Source organism: Eutrigla gurnardus (genome assembly GCF_963514095.1).
Source record: "Eutrigla gurnardus genome assembly, chromosome: 3".
NCBI classification, from domain to species: domain Eukaryota; kingdom Metazoa; phylum Chordata; class Actinopteri; order Perciformes; family Triglidae; genus Eutrigla; species Eutrigla gurnardus.
Genome location: NC_139917.1, coordinates 10,423,181 through 10,445,492, shown reverse-complemented (window position 1 = coordinate 10,445,492; position 22,312 = coordinate 10,423,181). Strand labels below are relative to the sequence as shown.

Here is a 22,312-nt window from a genome sequence, read left to right as displayed (position 1 = left end):
TACAGACAAATCAGACGGCGGCTCTCGTACAGTGCAGCAAGTGCACGTCGTGAAGCGATGCCGTTAAAGCTTACTCATCACACAAGTCTAAAAGTTGTAACTTAATGCGGACGGCATGAAAAATAGCGTTAACGATTCCCCTAAAATCTCCAGACCGAAAGTCTTTTTCCCCCCTCACCAGAATAAAGTGCAGAGTGGGTGCTCTCTTGCTGTTGTTGTAACCAGCTTTTGTGTTTCTTTAATGATCGTGTATTTCGCTGGTGTTTAGAAACAGGATCACGTTTATTGCCAAGAGGGTAATTCACTTAAAAGTAATTGGTGTTTGGTTCATGCAATTAAACATATTGGAAATAATGGAAATTTGAAAAAAGAATAAATATAGGATAGACAGGTCTGTTGTCATAACCAAAAGGATAGAGCCTGTTGCTTCCAAACTGCTCTATATTGAAAGAGTGCATCCCTTGAGAAGTACACTGCTTATTCGGTATAGTCATATGACAAATGGTAAATTAAACAAGGTGTGTGCCGCTGCTTGCTTTTAGAGACAACTCAAATTTATAAATGGCGTTGTCCGCAGCTCCTCCCTATCAACCATACACCTTGAGATTTGAATGTGTAACCCACATTAATGTGTCCATAATGTGGCTTAAGCAGGTTAGAACTGACCAGCAACCACCACGACTCATTTACTGCTCCCGGGCTGAAACTAAAAGGGACAGGAGCGGCACCTTCAGTGGCCAACCCCCATAGTTTTATGAGAGCACCGCTAACATACATAGACTACAATGTTTTGGTTAGAATTGTAAAATCTCGTATGATAGAGAAAGGTTTCCTGAAATTTCTAGGCAATGGTAGACTCTCGGAAGCAGAAGAGCTTCATTATTAACCAGTTTATATGTATATATATAAAAAGAAAAAAGCAGACATGTAAGTGAGGAACACTAAGAAGGCAGAAGAGTATTTCTTCCCTTTAGCAGGGATGCAGATTTGAGTCTATAGAGACTTCCTTCTGAAAATACTTGATTTATCAGTGTTTTTGCAAGGTCTGCACACTGCTTAATCTTTTATCTTGGTATTCACTGGAGACATGCAAAGTTCATTTAGCATAAAATATTCAGTGTTGTCTTGCATAAAAACAGGACTGATCCTGAAGGCTCATTAGGACTGGCCCTCAGCCACTTCGATGCACTTCATGAAACTTCAGCTAAATTAAACTATCAGGACATTTTTAACTTGAGCTTGACCGTTCATCCTTCACCTTGATGGTCGTCAAAATGGTCTCAAGTAAGGTTCGCCTATTCGATCAAACAGAGCAAACTATCTGGTGATGAGGACAGCATGATGAGTAAGTGACTTTCAAGTTAAGAAACTCAATGGTTCGCTGGTCTGGATTTTGTCAACAACAAAACAACACAACCTATAACATGCAGCCGACCATTTCTTTAAGAAGAAACTATGCTACTGAAAAGCAAAATATTTAATTCTACATGTGAAATATCCAACTTCCTGCTTCTTGAATTGTTTCTATATTTAATAATCCAAGGTTTTAGCCTGGAGGGAACAGATTATTATTCAGACTGGGTTTATACAAGTGGATTTGCTTGGCCGAGAGTGATGGTGAGTGTAATGCTGCTGGTTTCCAAAATAGCTAAAACATTACAGCTATGTATAAGATCAAATTTATTTTATTTCCTTAAATATAAAAATCCCCCTAGCCAGAGTGTACAGTTCACAATTATTAACAGGGTGTTTTGACAATAATGGTGAATATATCTCCTTTTTCCCCAGATGAATACAGAAACCTTCCATGAATAGTTGGGAGGAAAAATATATTGTTAATTTAGTTGTCCACAAGGGAAGTCATGATGAAACAATGAAGTGGTGATGATCACCAGTTCATGTGCACACTACAAAACACAACTAATGTTTTTTTTCTTCTTTCTTCTTTTTTTCTTTTTTTTTTTAAAACGACTTGTTATGGAATGAACAAAATAAAAGATGCTAAATAATATACAGAATTAAGAGACTGATGAAAATATTCCCCCTTTGGCATAAACTGCACCTAACAGGACAGACACACAAACTGACGTGGACCTGATAACCAACCATCTAATAAACAGCATATTGCTTTGAGAGAGGAACTGCAATCAGTTAATCAATGGATTCAGAGCGGGGCACGGCCCAACATTTGATGTGGTCACATGTAAGCACATTTCTGTCGATAGCTAGTAATACTCTGACCCCCCCATGTTGAATAAACCACGTTTAAACATCATGATTGCAACATGTTCAAACCTCAAAGTAAAAAGAAACTACAGGTGATGTGAAAATGCTATTCACTCTGCTCTACACACGAGGGTGACATGATGTGCTGCTGGTTGTTTCAGTAAATAAAATATTCAGAAAAAAAGTTGATTTCCCTGTCTTTCCTTGAGCTATTATCAATGCAGGCTAAAAAGGCTTCGGGGTGATGATGTAGGAGTTTTAGCATGGACCCAATCAGAATTTATCCTCTTGTCCAGGAGCCAAGCTTACAGTATATCACTATTGTCATGGCAACCTACCATGACAAACCCACAATCCATGTTGAGGTCCAAACACAGGCTTTATATACTCTAGACATGGATGCCAATAGTGTCCTTTTTTTTCCTTTTACTGCAACTGTATGACCATTCAAATTATACGTAATTCACAAAAGTGAAATCAAACCCACCAAGTTCCTCCACCGATGACAGTGGAAACGCTGCTTTCAAAATTTGTCGCAGCATGGAAAAAAAAAAGATGACAATTTCAAGGTAAGCGTTCTAGATACAAACACCAAGTGCTAAAATAATCAGCTAAAAATAATAACTTCTCACAAGGTTATTGTGTATGTGTACAAATTAACAAGAGTGACAACATTACCAGTACAGTTTTAACTGTAGTCTCGATACAGTCGTCTAGAACGCGGACACACCGAAGGCTTTTGTGCCACATCAGAAGACTCGTTTGTTCACTCTCTCACCCAAAGACAGAAACTTCGGCGGCTCCTACTAAATGCATATGAAGTAGGTTCAACTTACATCATCCAGTCCTCAAATTCCTGGTTTGTGTCGCTGCGGGTGATTCACTTTTGTATTGTTCATATTTGGTTCAGTTCTCAAGTTCCAAAAACTTGTTTTACCTTGTATACTGGTCTGCTTCAGGTCAGATCCTCCGCTGACCAGTTCTCGCACCTATCTAAGCACCAAAGGGTTGGTTATGTTCATTGAAGAAGAAAAAACAAAACAAATCACGACAATCGTTGCGCCATCCATCCTACATCAGTCCGTTAGTGCGCTTTTTGTCCTCTTGCCCTGTTTCCCTCCAGCGGAGGTGATGGCATTGCCGTTGCAGGCTCCTGCCGACACCAGAGACTGGTCCTGCTGCTCCTCCTCCGTGTCCGGAAGCTCCTCCTGGATCTGTCGCAGACGTGCCATGGCACGGTCAATGGTGGCCGTGCTCACCAGGTTGAAGTCATGCATACTGACTAGATGCAGGAGGAAGTTGCGGCAGAGGTTGCGGCGGACAATGTAAGCACCAGTGTTCTCCGCGAAGAGCATGATGGCCTGATTCATCTGGTTGTCTGCTATGAAACTGCAGGAAAAATGGAGAGCTTAGTTTCTAGTGTATTAATAGACTGATGGGGCAAGAGTAGCTGTTAACTATAATTCAGTACAACTCCTGTGTGTGTGTGTGTGTGTGTGTGTGTGAGAACTGATGCCACAGCTCTAAAAGATATCAGTGTTTCCCATTAATAACCCAGAGTGTGGTGGCCCGCCACAGTCTATGTTGTCGATCTAGCTTCTTTCGCTCTCAAAGTTCACCAGATTGATGCAGTAAAATTAAATTAAATGTAAAATGTGGGTCCTGGACTCCCTAAATCATAGGTCACTAACAGACGTGCCCCGGTCCAAGTCCGGACCCAGATGCCCTCCTATATGGACCTGGACCTATAGTCATTAAATTATTTAATTATTTTAAATGTTGACGGGGTGCTTCTATTTTGACCGGCGCAGCTTTCTAGACTTTGCGTTCCTGGTTTAGCAGATCTGGAAATCCATTGACCAATTGCATGCAAGTTTAGCCATCCAGGACACCATTCCAGGACAAGCTAGAGCTCAATTCCCTCACTGAACAACAGAAAGTGGGGAAGTGGGATATAAAAGGGAAAGAAAGAGAAACCGTAAAACTGTTGAATTGTTAAGATGTGTTGAGATCTATCGGTTGTAAAATGGGTTGAGACTGTGAAACTCTTATTTTTAAATGCAGCTCTTCTTTTCCTTAAAGAGAGAAGAAAATACATATTTACAGTATAATTTATCGGTATAATTAAATGTTAAGTGACAATTACTATTGTCAAAATATTTTTGAATTGTTCCGTCTTCATTTGATTTGACAGCCAGTTGTTTATTGCAGGCAGCCGTTGTACAACTACTAGGCTACTACAATATATATCACACTAAATAATAACGCAACTTAGACATTATGATGTTCCGGATCTTTGATTGAGGACATTTTCTCAAACTAGTCCTTTTTGAATTTTAGTTGAATACCCCAGCCCACCCACCACTCTCACAAAAACTTGCGGGAAACACTCTGGGTTTGTTTTTAATCTATTGTCAATGTCTCTCCCTTCCCACGTACCCGTACTTCATGACATGCAGGTTCCACAGCTTCATCACTTCCTTCTCTCCCTCGTTGACGTCTGTGAACTCATCCAGTTGCTGCAAGTACAAAAAACAAAAAACATTACAAATTACAATTCAATTACGGTGATGCAATACATCACAACCCTGAAGAGGGGCCAACTACCTCAAACAATGTACAGTCATATAATAAAATGTACTTCACCTTCATTTTTAAACCTTCGCTGTCAGCAAATACTCCAACACGGGTTGGTGTTAAGAGCAATAGACCAATTTTAGTAATGGTTAATTCATCTGATAGTGAAATTACTGTAATATTGACAGAAAATTCTGCGAGTCATGTTAGCAGGTTCAGGAAATCGATAGTGAGGTGATAGAAATGTTGTGAACTGGTGTAATAGCAAGCCGAAGAAGTGTCTTGTGTTGGCAACGGTTTTTGCTCGGAGCACCTTTAAGTTATTTATGGTGAGCAGGGCTGAACCAAATGCTTTGACTCTTTGTTGCCATGGTAATCACACACAAAAATCCCAACTCCAAAGTTTAATTTTCCACCTCCTCTTTGGATCTTATTCTCTGGGCACTTGAGAAACACTAACAAAAAACACATCAATTCCATTTAAAAACATTAGAACATTAGAGTCTGATTGTGATGGTTTCATGGCTCCAGTCAAGAATTGTACAAAATTATTTGTTTGATTGATTTGTTCATTAGCTCCTCTGGGATCACATGGTGGAAAACAAAAACAAAACAAAAAAATATTGCTACAAAATGTAGTATATGGGAATAATATGGTCACTATATATCTGAAACTACACAGCATGAGGCAATTCAGCCCCCTGTAGGACTTTTATAGCATTAAAATGATAAGACACCATAGCAGGTAAAACGCCCAACCTACACTAAGAAATTTACTGTTGAGTATCACAACTCAAGTTCACTTTGGAAATAGAAATATTATAGTCTTACAAAAGCAGATAAAATGCCATATTGAATTTAACGACTGCCATAAACATATAATGGTAGGTTAAATATTACAGAGACACTGCACTCATTCAGGACAGTCTTTGTGGAAGTACAGTATACTGTACATGTGCGAGGAGAAACTGTAAATTAAAAGCACATACAGTGAAATGTTTTATGTTATTTGTTGGATACTCTGACATTTGTAACGACGTTTGTATGTTAGTTTTGGGATTTCCAATAAATCAAATTATATCATCATCATCATCACCACTGTCAGACCATCTTTCAGAGGGATATGCTAGAGACTCATCTGTCCCCCTTAAAAATTAAAAGCACTTCAACAACACCATAAAGTTAGTCATTGGCCTTTTATGTCTCAAGAAACTTGAGAAATTGACCATTAAGGGTGCCTCCATGTGTGTTGTGACAACTTGATTCAGTGGTGAAGACTGACAGGCAACGAGTAGTGGCTTCTCACCGTGGCAGTCTTCTCTCTGAGCCACTCTGGATCTCTCTCGTCCTCGCTGTCCTCGTCCATCTCCTGAGGCCGCAGCGGCATGCAGCTGTCGCTATGGAAGTAGAGGCGGTTGTGTCCGCTGACATAGGTCCTCTGCTGCTCCAACTCTCCGTCCTCAGTCTCCAGGAACTCTGACAGACTCGGTTTAGTCCTCTTGGGCCTAGTGGAAGGGAAAGAGGAAACAAATCCTGCATGTACACTTTGATTTACCACACCTTTTTATTGTCAATGACCACACCAGTATGAAAAACCTGCAACTGAAAAGAGCGGATCGATTTCAGGTCACCTTGTAGCCACAAATCAGTCTTGTTCTAAATCAGTTTGAACCCAGCTCACTGCTCATGAACGCTTCATTGAAGTTAATTTGATGGATTACTAAGTCATCACTTTCCCAGGCTGAGTAAAAAACAAATTAGATTGAAAACAAGTTAACTACAATGCCTGATGTGCTTTGACTTTGAATTGAAAAGCTGCTTTTGCACAGAGGTCACAAGTTTACCTGCAAACCAGTATGTGAGTCACAGCAGTCCTCTTCACTGGGCCGTTGCGGCTGAAAGCAAAGCCGGGTTGGCTGTGGATGTCCTGAGGGTTGCCAACGTACGAGCCATCATAGTTCTCATTGATGGACACGTCTATCCTTGCTCCTTTAGGGTGAGGCTGCAGATTTAAACAGAAATAAAGATAGAAACTAAGTGAAATTAGCCTGATACCTATTGTTGCTGAAGACAAACCTGGCACTAAATGTCAATGTGAGAAGTGTGATTTGTCAAAGAGGGAAGCCACATTATTATTTGGATAAGAGTTCCAGTTAAGAAAGAGCCAGTGTTCTCTACTGCCTAGATGTATTCATTTATTCAAGTTCTTCTTCAGTTATGACGGTCAAAGTACATAATAAAATAAAGCACCATGGGATTCATTTTCTCTATGTATGTTCATGTTTTACAAAGGGGTCTAACCTGGGCCAGGGCATACAACAATGATAGCAATCATATCACAGCAAAGCTGCGAAAATCAGGAAGACACCACAGTAACTGTAGAAAGCTCTGTGTTGTGTTGAAGTGGTGTTTGTGAAGAGAATGTCGCCGTCGCACTGCTTTTCCTTTCTGTCCATTTCACTTTAATGAGAAAATGGTATAATACTTGATTATGTGTCCCACTGCCCCGCTGTCGCACATCAACACTACTCATAGGTACGGCTCGTTAAAACACAATACTTTTCTAGTATTGGTATACTGTGCAATACTACCACTCACGCACACAGTAAATTACAGACATACTCAGTTCCTTACCACATAGTTGAAGATGAAGCGGGAGTGGGAGAGTTTGAGGTGTTTGAGCAGGCTGTAGAGTTTGCTGCAATTCAGGGTACACCAGGGACAGTGAAGATCATCTCTTGCCTCTGTTTGCTGCCGCGTGTTATTGTTGTACAAGAACTGAACACGGACAGATCACATTAGTCACAAGATAAACCACAGAAGGTCATCATCTAGCAGTTGTAGTAGCCAGTTAAATGTTTCTATGGTCTCAAAATGTACCAAACATGTTTTTAAATAAAAAACAAAATAACGGACCACAAAGACATTTTGCTTTTCAGCCACCTCACCACAAGACTCTCGTAAATGAGCGTCCCAGGCCTAGTTGTGTTTCTTACGAAGTGTGGCGTACCTGATAAAATATACGTAGCTTCTGCCGCGGCTCACACAGGACCTGCTCTTTCCTCGTCTGAATGTCTGTGCTGACTGACTCTTTCACTGCTGACGGGAACAGATTCACAGGTTATTTCTTGGAGAATCACAAAGTCAACTTGTTTTGATACATTCAACATGGGGTTGAAAGAAATGGTAGAAATTGCACTGTATCGCTCATCAATCCCACATATCAAGCCCCTTTCAGACATGGGTTGCAGTCGAGTAGTCAAAAAATCCCTATTCCTTGACCTCTGGGGAAAACGTCACGGGGTTAAGGAAAGTCATAATGCGGCTGCGGCAGATTGACAGCTGATGATCGGCACTGGCCATTGACTTGCATCTGCGGTGGAGAAACTACAATAATGGGCTACAAAAAGTGCATCGTCCACTTCTCCTCATGTGGTTGGATTTATAGACAGCTGGTTCAGCAGCTCCTCCTTCCTGTTTGACCGTTGTATTTACATTTCATTTGTGGTTTTAGTTTTGTTTTCAAATATTTGTAACATGATTTAAATTTAAAAAAAAATACCATTCAATTATTATCGCTGTCCAAACACACATAAACACAATTCCAATGACTATATGTCTGCATGAAAAGTAATTGTTAAATATGCAAATACACAGTTTGTTATCACGAACGACCGAGGTGTACAGTCGGCTTGATCTCCTTTCCTTCGTATAGGAAGGTCCGTTGCATCCTATGCTAAAGGAGCTCTGAAAGGACGGCTTCTTACATAGACAATGAATGGGAACGTCCCCCTCCAGGTAAAAGGTATGAACTCAGATGGGATGCCGTTTAGTGTCCCGGTGTGTCCGGGACTTCCACAACATGTACAAAGCAGTAATAATGTTTCATAATTCGTGGCCGTAATAAAGACTATCGGTGTAAATGCAGTGGGTGCCGGTCGGACTGCAGTACGTTCCAGATCCCCCCCCCCCGGCATGGCTACTATTGGATGAATTTTGGCTCAATTGACAAATCTTTAAAATCGTAGACCAAAGCTTTAAAATCGTAGACCAAAGCTTTAAAATCGTAGACCAAAGCTTTAAAATCGTAGACCAAAGCTTTAATGTTTGAATTAATGTTTCTCTGGGGATTAAATAAAGAGGCTTCATTGTGCTTTTCTTCTGCCTTTATCTTTCCTTTAGTGTGTTAAATAGTTCTTGTTCATATAAAAAGGTCTCTAAAGTTGCAAATCCTAAAGTCTGCTCCTGAACAGCTTGAAAAGCCTCAATTGAAATCTTGCCTTTTCTTCCATAAAGTGGTGATGTCACCACGTAATAAATTGGCATAATATCTGCCCAGCTGCTTGTTTGTCTCGCTCTCAAAACAAAGCTATTAAGAGCGGAGCTAACCTTGGCGTCGCCAGTTTTCTGCTGTGAAAACTGAATCTCCTTTGTATGGACTTCTAAAGGAAGAAGAGATGAAGAACAAGTGGCTAAAATAATTCATTTGTATCACTATTCCTCAGCAGTACAACTCCTGTTATCTGGTTACAGTATGGGGCAGTATATTTCTGATAACGTGAGCATATGCTAATGTTCCCACACAATAATGATAGAAAGCCCACACATCACAGCATACTTCTCATTCAGCCTCATCTTAAAAAGTTCAAGCCAGCCGGTGGTGTTTTTGTACTTACTCATGAGGGCAGCTCGGTGATTGCTGGTTCTCGTCTCCATGGGGCCGGAGCTGTCAGAGTTGCGTGTGGCAAGTGGTTTAGCCACGGGGGCTGTGGACTTCCCACTAGCATCACCTGTCCAACGCAGCATGAACTGCAATGTGGGTCCCTGAGAAAATGTCTCAAATGGTGGCAGTCTCTGTGGGACAGTCGCACAGAATAATGGTCAGCAATGTGGTGATGCTAAGGACACCAAATTCTAAAGCTATGAAAGTGTTCACACTATGAGAGACAACAGCAACAAAGCAGTGAAGTGTGGTCAGCTAAATTGCCAGCAAGTAGCTGATGAACTGTTGCTTTATCGCTTGTTGACGTAGCTATGCCATTGAATAGAACTGGCTGTCTGTATGTTTTAGATGGAAAGGAACAGGATTAAACTAAAAACTTGATTGGTTGACATTTCAGGGCATTCTTGGAACACTCAAAAAAAGTTTTTGCCAGCTCAACTTTAATTTGTGCTGCAGCAACTGTGTTAAATAAATAAAAAGTAAATGCAGCCTAAGTGAAGAAAATGCTCAGACGCTTAATGCAGACACGTGTCCAAACACCCCCTACCTTTCCATCAAGAATGGTTTCCCACGTAGCTCGCTTCTTACTGACAGGGCTGTCCTCCATCCCTTGCATCGACACCTCATACTCTCCATCCAGAAGCTGCAATCTCCTGCAGAGAACACATCAAGAGTGGTTACTTTAAGGTGCAGTCAAAGGAATGGCAAAAAGTGATATTAAAACTTGATTGGAAATCTTACCTATTCTTATCAAACACAGTCATTTGTGCAACAAAGGTCTCTGTGGTCTCTCCGTCCTCTCTATGGGACGAACTTCTCTTCTTTCTACTCGGCGTGTCTATTACATCTTTGCAAACATCAAAATAGAAATACAAAAAGAGAGAGACATTTCACACCAAACAAGCAACCTCATCAGTTACATCCAACATTATCAATATTATTCAGCTGGTGTGCCCAGAGAAAGACTGGCTTTCAACCAGCAGTTTGCTGTGGCCTAATTCTTAGCCATCATAGTCTCCCAACACTGATCTGAACAGAATGTACAGTCAAATCACCCATCTCAATGCAAACTGCACTTGATGTGGATTTCCTACCAATGTTCTCGTTGGCTTCGCCGTTGACCAGACCATTAGCATCCCTCCTCCCTGTGCGTGACACCCTGAACAGGAGCGAGTAAGACTTGACCATGTGGCTGTTGCTGGGCTCGAACTCATTGCTGGAGACCAATAAGGAAGGGTAGGAGCCATGCTTGATTTGGTTACTGTCAGGATTCAAAGGCACCTGCTTTTTACCTGTAGGCACTTGCTTTATCGGGCAGCTGACATCCTGAAAGAAAAATACCAAACCTTATTCAACAAAACTCCCAAAACTAGTCAGTAAGATGATGTGGCTTGCTGCTAAAGTGAGAGACTGCCTCAGTAATATTTGACTTTACCTTGCGTTTTTTATGGCAGACTTTGACAAGTAGCACCTCTAAGGACACAGAATTTTGTTCATTTTCTGAATTCTGAGATGGCTTTTCTGTCGGACAAAAAGTTAAGTTCAGTGTCAATCTCTTTGTCAATTTTTGGCAGAGAACAAAGTTAGCATTAAAGTGAAGCACTCGTGATTTTCATCGTTATCTTCAAGTGTCAACTCCTGTCACTAGTATCAGAAGTTTATTTTTTATTGTTTTAACTGACAATGTTCACATGTATACTAGTATCCAGGTTTTGAGTTTTATTCTGGTTTTGATCATAGATAGGATGTTTATATGGAAAACAAGACTCCTGCAAACTTGATTGTAACTGGATCCAAGTTTCTGATCATTGTTGTGCAGTTGTGTCTTGACCTTTCCATATAGCATGTTCTGTACAAATGGAGAATGATCATAAACCTGAATAGAATGTGTCTTCACGCCACAATAATCCAATTTTTAATCAGAGTACTCCAGGTGGCATATTCAGGTTCTCAACACCAGAACAAGACTGAGGCAACAACAACTGGTCATTGGCCGGATGACCCTGAGAGAATGACTACAAGAAAAGAAAATCTTTGCACAGCCATCTGTGAGTATAGCCCTTCAAAAATACACAAGTACTTGTGTAAAATCTGCTTACCATCCTTATGGAAGAACCCAGTGAAGGTTAACTGTAGATGTGAAGACAAACTGAAGAACATACAGAAAAAGGCAAAAGGTGAAATTGTGCTTCATCTATTAATATGAATGTCAGCAATTATGTCAATTAGATTTCTTTGGTATTTTAGTCCCTATAAACAACCCAGCAATAAAACGTGAGGTGAGTTGTGTTACCTTAGAGACTCCTGCTCTCCTTTCATCCTCTCAACCGTCTGTAACATATCATCCACTTTGAATGTTTTCCTGGAAGGAAGGATTCCAAGTCACATGGTTTAAAAAAAATATTCATTAATACTATGACAGGACATAAATGAAATTATGAACATATCGGTTATGAGTCATCATTTCACACTCTGTTGATGCACTGTCACGTGTATAAAAGGTAACTCTGGTCATATATCATAAGAGAAAAACATTTATGATGTCATACCTTCTGGCATTTGTTCGGCCGTTTCTGTGAGACATAAAGGTGAGCGTCCTGTGCAAAAATATGGGCTAAAAAAGGGGGAAAGAAGTTATTAATGAAATCTTTCTTTTTAAGTGGACCGGCTTACCAATACCATGAAGCAAATAAAATATAGCACAGCAATTCACTTACTGCAATCAAATTCCTTGTGCGGAGGAATCTGTATATCTGAGTTGGTTCTGGAAATAAAAACAAAGAAAGAAAATAGTTATCGTGGTGTTTAGTTTGGACACTATGACATCATGATGTTTTCAGGATAACTTTTCAAAGTTTAATAAGGAATCCACCAAAATCCAAAACATGAGCATAAATACAAAAGGCTGTTCTTGTGTTTTCTTCCATCAGTCTGCTGTCAAAAAATGTCTCTGTTTCAGCGTCTGAGAAATGAATCCATTTGATGACCATGGCCAAAAAGAAGGGGGTGTTAACAGGTGGCACCCACCAACTAAAATAAAAAAGAAAATATACTTTTTTTGTATACTACAATTTAAGTGTTTTTGTTTCCATTCCGATAACTGTTAGCTTAGTACAGTTAGCATTGTATTCGTTTAGTTATTACAAAACAATATCTGCCAAATAAACTAGGGAGGCCTGTCAGCCAAAAGCAGTAATTGAAAACTAAAATAAGCAACAGTCGAGGACAGCGGGTAGCTAGATGCTTGTTGGGTGCAGGGAAAAGTTCTTCTGGTGTCACCGACACAGAGAAAGTTGCACTACAGAGTGACGAGTGGTGAAATCTCACTTTCAAAGGCCTGTAGGAACAGCTCATGGTCGGCCTGGATCTGCTCCATCTTCGGCTTCTTCACAGAGTTCATCATCGCTGATGAGGCGGGGTACACGGCGCCGTTAGCTTTGCAACTCGCCCCACTCATAACATGACCTGAGTTCTGCGACGGAGACGACGGGACGCGTTAACACGGACATTAATACAGGACAAACGGTGGCAAAGCACTTGGCCAGTAGGCAAATACTCGCGTTAGCAGTCGAGCTAGCTAGCTCAGCTAAAAGCACAATGCTAACATGTTGGTTCGCTTGATATTTCAGCTTAGTATATGTTCGTTTATTCAAACCACGATAAACAAAAATCCTCTTAACGGCATCTCGTACATATCAGGTATAAATAAAGGTAACCCACCCTGGCAGATGGCATTAATTTGTTAGCCTCGCTGCCTCCAGCACAAGCCTGGCAGACTCAACAGCAGAAACCCATGAAGATGAAGAGGAGGCGACGAGACGCTGGCTAGTTAGCTAGCAATGCTAGCATGGTTTACTAGAAAACAAACCTCCGCCTGCCCGAGGTTCCCCGCAATCAACTGTCACAACTGCCGTTTGATATCGGAGCTGGTTGGAGTATTTTGGGTCAAAATGTTGATTATCTATCTGTAATTTATTGTCGGTGTGGACTCCTTAAATTTGTACTGAACAACAGAGCAGCAGGCAATTGTCAGCCAATAGGAGACGGGCTAAGAGAATGCAGCGCTGTGATTGGCTGCCTACCTCCGGAGATGACATACAACCCGCTCTCGCTTTCTGCGATTTTGCGGGAAATCGAGTTTATCAGAATCTCATCGAGACGACCCTGAAGCTGAAACCCACGAGACTTGACAGTTAGCGGGACACTGCATAATGTATGCCACGAATATTAAACATAATATATTTAACAAATTACAATAAGCAGTCAAGGTTTTTTTAAGTCTCGGGTAATAGTACCTCTTTGAGGTTACTTTGTAGTGCTATTATTAGGCTATATGCCATTAATGTCAGATCAGTATTATTAATGTATAAAATACTTTAAAAATAGTGTTGGCAGACTGTGATATTTATTGCATCATATTTTATGAAATCATAAAACATCAGTAGGCTACAGTATGATAGGCTACATGGAAAGTGAAAACAGTATTTAAATTGTGATTTTGAAATGTTGACAACAACATGGCAAATATTGTAAATACATGGTCACATAGTAAATACTTGTTTCTCTGGGTTTTCATATATACGTCTGTATTTGGTGTCATTGCTTGTCATTATTTTACCAGTTTATACTTACACACAACTACTTATGTGTGACTTGTCACGTTGCTATGTCTAAGCCCTGTATTTATGAGCACGTTTCGTTCCTTATTTCTTTTCCTTCCTTTCTAACTCTTGTGGAGCAACTGCAGCTCTAATATTTACCGAGGGATTTATAACGTTTTCTGCTTCAGATTCGTTTGGGATCGATTTCAAATTTGCCAATAACTGTGATTCAGTCAGATACATTTTTTAAAATTGATTTTCCGAATTGCGAGAGGCATTAACCGAGTTGTTTTTAACAAGCCATCCACGATTTTGAATATACGTTTTATACTATCTGACTATTGCCCTTGTTATTTTTTCATTTAAAAGCAGTGAAGACAGTACGTGTCTGGCACCCAAAACTTAAGGAACGTGACTCCTAAATCAGCGTTGAATTTGTTTCACCGTCAGGAGCACTTGATCGTGTTTCCCGTCGGAGCTATTTGCAGACGGAACCGGAAACGCGGCCAATCACAACTTCCACGCATGTGTGTGGGGAAGAGTCGGGTTCACGACTCGAGGTCTCGTGGAGTTTTCATCACGTAGTTGACATTAATACCACCAGAATAACCGCCGGACTTGAACCCGTCACGAAAGATGGCGGAGATCGTTCAGCACCGGATTGAGGAGCGAATCCCGCAGCTGGAGCAGCTGGAGAGAGTCGGGCTGTTCACCAAGAAGGAAGTCAAGTAAGGAGACGTCCAGAGATGTCCAGCCAGGGGAGAACGTCTGTGGGCAACTGGTTGTAATATAGAGGGATGACGAGAGAAACCTGACAAAACAACAGTAGATATACATATTTTTAAATCGTATTAAAGTCGTTGACATCACTACTATAGAGGACATATTAGTGGATCCGAAAAATAAACGATGTTTAAACCCTTTTTCAGATCCATTATCAAGAGAGCAACGGCCCTGGAGTACAAGCTTCACAGGTTGATCGTAAACAAAGAGGACTTCATTGCATACATTCAGGTAGTGTAGTCATGATGATACTTATGTTTTTCTTTTTAATTATAATTCATAAATACAAGTCACCAGTGATGTGTTTAAAACACTTCTTTGATTTAATTATAGTATGAAATCAACGTTTTGGAGCTAATCAAGAAGAGAAGAGCGGTGAGTGGCCTGTGTTAAGATTTATTTCATGTTAATTGTCACTTTGGATGGGATTCATTTCATGGTAGACGCATCTTTTTTTTGGTATTCTAGTGCAAACCTTTTAAACATGCATGTTAAACAAATGGTCATCCTTTGACTTTGCCCTCGCAGCACATTCATTACCAGTTCAAAAGAGAGGAGATTGAGTTTCCCGTCATCCACAGAATAAACAGTGTCTTCAGAAGAGCAACAAATAAGTGGAAGGTGCTGTACACAAAAGCATGCATATGGTACATTTCTTTATTTCCATTCCTGCTGTGGTCATATCGAGCCAACAGTCACGTGTCTTCTTCCCCTGCAGGACGACGTGCAGCTCTGGCTCTCGCATGTTGCTTTCTGTAAGAAATGGGTACGTAACGACCTCATCATTTGCTTAAAAGTACAGCTCAGACTAGAGTTCTCAACGGGCCTGAAAATTACAGCCCGACCCGACCCGACCCGGCTCATTTGCGTATTTTTTCGGCCCGGACCCGGCCCGAAACTTCGGGTCCCGTCGGGTTTGTCGGGCTGGGCCGACCCGTTGAGAACTCTAGCTCAGACCAAACACTCGTGCTAATAACGACCTCCCGGCTTTCTCTCATCAGGCCACCAAAGGTCAAATCAGCAAGGTGTTCTCAGCCATGCTCGCCATACACCCCGACAAACCAGGTACATAAGATTGTGCTTTTTGATCTGTTGTAACTAAGTCATGATTAACGGTTGTTAACGGCGACGTCGTGCCTCTCCCTCCGACAGCCCTGTGGATCATGGCAGCCAAGAGTGAGCTAGAGGATAGAAACTCGTCTGAAAGTGCCAGGCACCTGTTTCTGAGGGCGCTGCGCTTCCATCCCGACAACAAGAAAGTCTACCAGGAGGTAAAAAGAAGATGATTTTTAAACAATGACACCTGTAAGACCTTTGTTTGTTTGTGATACTTATAAGACAACGTGTGTGTCAGTACTTCCGCATGGAGCTGCTGCACTGTGAGAAACTGAGGAAGCAGAAGAAGGAGCTGGAGTTGGCTGAGATGGACTTGGTGAGTGTGTCACAAACACAACCGGTGGAACCCAACACATACCTGCACAGAAGCTCTCGCTGTGTGTTTAATGCCTGAGAACTCTTCACTGCTTCCAGGGGGAATATGAGTTTTCTCCAGAGATCTTGAGTGGCAAACTGGCTGAGGTCGTTTACAAAGGTGCTACAGGGAAAATCAAAGGTAGGCTTTTCAAAAACGTATATCAGAAAGTGTTTATTGCCTCAGTTAAACAAGAATTAAGTCAATTTATATGATCTTTTTGTATTTTGTGTAAGTAAACTGGTGCATTGGTGAAGGTCAAGCTCGCAGTTTTCCCCAGTTCCAATCTTAATGCTAAGCTAAGCTTACCAGCCACCGGCTGTGGCATCATATTGATGATGAACAGACACGAGCAACTTTCTGCAAAGTGTCAAACTATTCCTTCAACAGCAGAAAATCCCAGATCTGGTCCCTTTCCCTTTTGCATTACTCTTCTTTCTGTCCAACAGAAGCCGAGTTTGTCATCTCACTCCTGAACATAGCCGCCATCTTTGACTTCACCAAAGAGCTCCAGGACTTCATCCTGCAAGAGTAAGGCGCACACACACACACACACACACACACACACACACACACACACACACACACACACACACACCACAACATCATCACTAAACTAAGCATAAACGCATTGCAGTTTGCAGGCTAACTACACAGAAGACAGCATGACGTGGGATTTCATGGCTAAGAGGGAGCTGGAGGCTCCGGGGGTCGGGGAGGAGCTGCAGACGGCCAAGGGCCGGGCCTCCGATATCAACCGCAGAGAGGAGCGCTGCTGCCAGGTCTACGAGGAGGGGGTCAAGAGCCTCAACACCGGTAGGTGCTCATGCAGACACAGTGAGTGAACGGACAATGGTGATTTGGCTGTTTTCCAAATTTTCAAGCACAAATGAACACATCCACACCTCCTCACAAACCTGTGGGATGGGTGCTGGATTTTGTCATAGACACTTTGGATGGGATTGATTTCATGGCTTGTCAGGTCTGTGCATGCCAACTTGTCTATATAAGAAACCATTGCTGTGTTGCTCTAGAGCCCATGTGGACTTGCTATGTGGCCTTCTGCTTGGAAAGGCTGAAGAGAAAGACCAACGTCCAGGAGCTGAAGGAAAAGGTGAGTGAGTCCACACTGAAAAAATGTAATGGGCTTCAGTGTTTCTGGAGGTGGATGTTTAAAGGCTGAATCCTGACACGTGTTTAATGCGTTTGGGTCGCAGAGGCAGCAGAGACAGCTGGGAGTGCTGCAGCGTGCCCACGACTCCTCGCTGCTGAAGGAGGGTTATTATAAGAACTGGGTAAGATAATGGCTGCATTAATGAGCACGTAAATGGAAACAGCCTCTATAGTTCAGTTTTTGCACCAGTTTGAGCTTGTTTGGCTGTGTGAGAACTTTCGCTGTGATTTTTCCAATCAAGTTGCAGATCCTGCTCTCATCCGGAGATGCTGAGGGAGCGGCCAGCATCGCCATGGCAGCCACGCAGCGCTACAGCCAATCGGAATCTATGTGGAGCCTGAGTCTGCAGACGCTAATGCGGCTGGGGAGCGGAGACGTGGGCCGGCTATTTCAAGAGGCTCTCGCACACGTTAATCCCAAGGTACGCAGAACACACGCGCGTAATTTGTTCTCAATCACATGAAGTTTGGTCATTTTCTCTGCTTACACGGAGCACATACACCATCAGTTGTGCTTCTGCTGTGCCAGTATAATTGTTCTCCTTGGAGGACGGACACACAAGTCACCAACGCTGCTGTATAAGTGGGCCATCTCCTTGGCCCAATTAGTCTCCATTTCATTAAATTAAAGTTCCTCAAATGGCTTCCTCCGCCTCCTTCTTTATGCGAGCAAAGCTTCGGGCACTTAAGCAACCCTCCGTTGCAGAGCTACATTAGAATCCAGAGATGAATAGTTTGTCTAATTTAACATGGCGGGATTAACCCTCTACACTTAATAGAATTATAATCTTGGGTTTAGTTTATCCTTAGAAATGTGTCACTTAAGAAAAAAAACACAGTAAGGCACACACTCTATCCTCGATTTAGCGTTACCCTTCACACCGCTGCACACTACACGACGGTAATAAGCCGGGCTGCATGTCTATGGATACACGTGCTTTGACTCACAGGCCTCCACAGTAATGAGCAGAATAACCGGTCGTTGATGGGTTTCACAAGAGAAGTAGCTGCGTGCCGAGGATTACTACACGCCGCTCATTAGGCAAAGCTTTTGTCTGGAGATAAACACTCTCCTTAAGTGTTGGGAAATAGTGTCAAATCTTCACGAGTATGTCGAACAATAAAATGGTTCCAAAAGCAGAGATAAATCTGTGATGGAAATGTGGATCCAGCTTGTGGTTTTAGTCCCATGCAAGGGGGTTTGAAACTGACTCATCACTCATTTTTAAAATGTCAGCGAAAAATAGGAAAACACTGAAGCTGAATATACAATATCAGCTTGGTATGTTTGCTCTAAGACAAAAAGGGGATGGATGGATTGTACAACAACACTTACCGCTGGGAATGTGCAAATCCATTCCCAAAATCGTCCGATACCGACTCGAATACGTGGATGGAGGATCTGTGGCAATGGTGCAGATCTATTAAATCCAATGCCATAGTTATAAAGTGAGGAAAGCAATGTTTAAGTGAAGCATGGTGTGATCTACACACAAAAGAACGATCCCAACCGCTTCCACACAGTGAGACATACAGCTTACAGACTAAAGAAATAAAACTGCATTTCATGGTTGTAAATGGCTCAAAACATCATCTACTGTGTTAAGTCTTGCAAGGCCAATTCTGAGATTCGACTAAACTACGTCATTAATTCTTCTTTAACCATTGTGTAACATTACAATCACAGCACAAGTCTGCTCGCTCCTTTCTGTGGACTGGAAATAAAACTATCAGCACATGACAACATCTGGTGAATCGCTGTTAATGCCTGATTATCTGGAGCGATGTGCTCTCCTACGCTGCTGTGACGAGAGTGTGTAGATGGAACATCAAACCTTGTTTATTTTTTATTTTTTCATTAATCAGCGGGCTCATTAGTGAGCTAATGTTAGTGTTAGCCTGCCAGTAGCCGGGAGTGAGGTGGACGGACATTTGTGGTTTGATAAACAGTGAATTCATCAAAATCAGCACCTCGTGCCATATTGCTCTTTGCCACACTACTGTAGCTGTCATGTTTGTCGATGCTGCGAAAGTGGGCGTGGCTTCATCTCAGCCCCTTTCCCAGTTTGTGCATTTTATTTCAGTTATACAGTGGGTGTACTTGGGGTTGAAGATACACTGGTATGGGATTGATCCTCAGTTTCAGCCCATGCCCAAAGCCCAGGGTTCTGCATCGGGACTGATCTGTCGGATCAGTGCATCCGCACTAACCACAGCTCATTCTAACAAACTGATGTCTATATTCCTTCTGTCCTGTCTCCACAGGAGAGTCTACCACTTTGGCAGCTGCAGGTCCAGTGGAGCGTGACCAACCAGAGTCCTGAGGAGACGGAAGCCGTCTTCAAGGTACACCTGGATCCACCAGCAAATAATGACATGCCTTTGTGTAGTAGTCTACACGGGAACATCGTTTGCTTGGTTGGGAAAGCTTTTCTTATTAGTGAGGCTGTGTTCACTCTACAAGCGACAGACATCATTATACAAGTCATTTTCAGTGGCTTCCAGTGACATGAAGCCACAAACCGATGCCTGGCACTTGTCGCTGTGTGACGAGCTACATATTAAAGTTGAGCTGGTCTCAGCGTTTTCAGCGCCTCAATGACTTTCTATTATAAAATACTGTTAGCCAGTTCCCAGTCACTTTACTTTTCTGGCCCATGATGTAAAGTACTGCATTCAGAAATTGAAAACAGGATGATACTTGCAGATAAATACTTCAAAGATTAATCAGAAAATGTGAATAGCCCCTGGTGTCTGCAGAGCACTGTGGCCTCTAAAATGAGACGGTTGGTTCTCTTGTTTGTTCCCAGAGAGGTCTGCTGTCTGCAGTAGCGGCTGTTGCTATGGAGATTAAAGAGAGCTACCTTGATTGGTCGTTCTCTACCGGAGGCTACAAGAAAGCTAGGAGGACCTTTACCAGGTAAAACCAAATCTCTTTTTCCGCCGATGTTGTCAAATTAAGTGATGAATAACACAAAAGCAATGCAAATGTAATCAACCGTAAATCACTGTCACGCAGATAAGAGATAAAGATAAAATCTTACGTGTGTGAGACGAAGCTGTAGATCTTAACTAAGGATTTTTCCTTCCTCTGTAGCTTACAGGAAAACCGTCCCTTGTCCAAGGCCTTTTTCACCAGAATGATTGAGATGGAGAAGGAACAAGTACGTACAGCGACCGCCGTGTGTCACATGTGAAAGCTCTTAAGCAAACTGCACCTCAATCTCGAGGTTTGAAGTGGAGAACAGATAACACCGACGCAAGTTTGAACTGGAGCTTGATCGACATTGTTACAAGCTGACAATTTTTAACTTAAAAAAAAAATAATAGTAAGGGGGCCGGATAGTGGACTTTGATGGTATTTGTATTACTGATAAACCGAGACAATCCTGACAATATCCTTTGCTCTTCCAGGAGACTCCAAAGATGAACAATCTGAGAGACTACTACGAGAGGGCCCTGCAGGAGTTTGGTACCTCCGATGACGGTGAGCAGAGTATAAATGGACAAAAATCAAAAGGAAAAGTAGCATTAGTTGAAAATATTTATTCACAATAACCTGTTAATCATGTATCGAGGACTACATTTCCAAGTTTCCATCTAAAAACAACCGCTCCAAAATACTCTCTCCAATGCTCAAGTATTTATCTGACCAGATATAGTGGAGATGAATTTTGAAGATTCTTGCGACTCAAATCTGTGGTTGGATCCCACACAAACTACCGGTCTGGTTTCTAGACCAAACGAGAAGCTATCAGTTGGGATTTGGGAGAGTTGAAGAACCCGAGTGTGATATTATTTAATCTTCCTTGCACACCGGTTTCTTTTTTAGACCTGTGGCTGCAGTACATCCAGGAGGAGCTGGCACCCCACGGACAGCCGGAAAACTGTGGCAAGATCCACTGGAGAGCCATGAAGTTCCTGGAGGGGGAGAGCGTGGAGAGGTTCACTTCCAAGTACACTCTGCTCCAGACGGGACACTTGTGAGTCGCCGTGGAAGCTCCGAGTAGAGCTGCAGCCGTGTAGACGTTCATCAGCTGAAGAAGCCGGTCCCGTTGAAGATTGGTGCTGTGCCCATCCATGAATTGTTTCATTGCTTTCAACTGGAAAAGCCACAATATCAGTTTCTGAAGTTTTCTGTTGATTCTTCTTGAAAGGTTCCACCAGCGTTGGCGGGGGAATGTTTTTGTTTGCAGCTTTATGTGGTCGTATTTCACAGCTGCATTTGATACCAGACTGATGTTGGTAACATGTATCTGTATCATAAGGATGTTCAGTTTTATCCAGTTCCACATTTATTTGGCATATTGAGAAGGCGAGCTCTGATGCTGTTGTGACAATATTAAAGCAGTCTTTCATTCTGGGCTGTTCCTCTTTCGTGGTCCCTCTGAGACGGCGTCATAACGAATGTACACAGATAAACACAGCGCACACTTTTTTTTTCAATCGTCATACTTCTTTAAACAGTTCCCTTGGCAGGGTAATGAGGTTAATTTAAGTTATTGCGACAATAACATCCTTTATTCTTTAACACTCACATTGATCCAGTGTTTACAGTCAGTACCAGAATCACATTGTCCCAATTCCTGCCTTTCATGGTACAAAATGCTGAAAAACAAATATTAAGCGGCAGTAGGACTCTGGGATAATTGCACATCTATGAAACTTTTCAATGGTCCAGCTAAATAAAACGGTCCATAAACATCTGAATATATTTAGAATGACTTTTTAAGGACACTTCAACTTGTCGCGTGTGCC

The 22,312-nt window shown here is 41.9% G+C and overlaps 3 protein-coding genes across 6 annotated transcripts in view; 2 read left to right on the top strand and 1 right to left on the bottom strand.

Moving 5' to 3' along the window:
- Positions 1–22,312, top strand: part of LOC311011403 (uncharacterized protein) — a 97,543-nt gene that overhangs the window by 56,257 nt on the left and 18,974 nt on the right. The gene's annotated exons all lie outside the window — the stretch shown is intronic.
- suz12b (SUZ12 polycomb repressive complex 2 subunit b) lies at positions 1,664–13,549 on the bottom strand. 3 transcript variants are annotated; one of them, XM_084003330.1, is made up of 17 exons: positions 13,247–13,549; positions 12,854–12,998; positions 12,244–12,290; positions 12,076–12,140; positions 11,820–11,888; positions 11,626–11,675; positions 10,962–11,047; positions 10,621–10,852; positions 10,268–10,373; positions 10,074–10,179; positions 9,480–9,657; positions 7,814–7,902; positions 7,438–7,581; positions 6,648–6,805; positions 6,110–6,308; positions 4,672–4,745; positions 1,664–3,615 (listed from the first exon to the last, which is right to left on the bottom strand). In XM_084003330.1, exons 1-17 carry the CDS (start codon positions 13,259–13,261, stop codon positions 3,303–3,305), a joined length of 2,076 nt encoding a protein of 691 aa, XP_083859456.1. In that variant the 5' UTR covers positions 13,262–13,549; the 3' UTR covers positions 1,664–3,302. The 3 variants fall into 3 exon arrangements, with proteins under 3 accessions (XP_083859456.1, XP_083859454.1, XP_083859455.1); XM_084003328.1 differs by having other exon boundaries at positions 4,666–4,745; positions 13,247–13,548; XM_084003329.1 differs by having other exon boundaries at positions 4,666–4,745; positions 7,814–7,899; positions 13,247–13,548.
- On the top strand, positions 14,626–21,917 carry utp6 (UTP6 small subunit processome component). The gene is made up of 19 exons (XM_084006320.1): positions 14,626–14,855; positions 15,057–15,141; positions 15,244–15,285; positions 15,439–15,531; positions 15,629–15,676; positions 15,912–15,975; positions 16,063–16,181; positions 16,265–16,342; positions 16,441–16,522; positions 16,831–16,912; positions 17,019–17,197; positions 17,416–17,495; positions 17,599–17,676; positions 17,797–17,976; positions 19,820–19,900; positions 20,365–20,474; positions 20,652–20,718; positions 20,969–21,041; positions 21,387–21,917. Exons 1-19 carry the CDS (start codon positions 14,764–14,766, stop codon positions 21,539–21,541), a joined length of 1,788 nt encoding a protein of 595 aa, XP_083862446.1. The 5' UTR covers positions 14,626–14,763; the 3' UTR covers positions 21,542–21,917.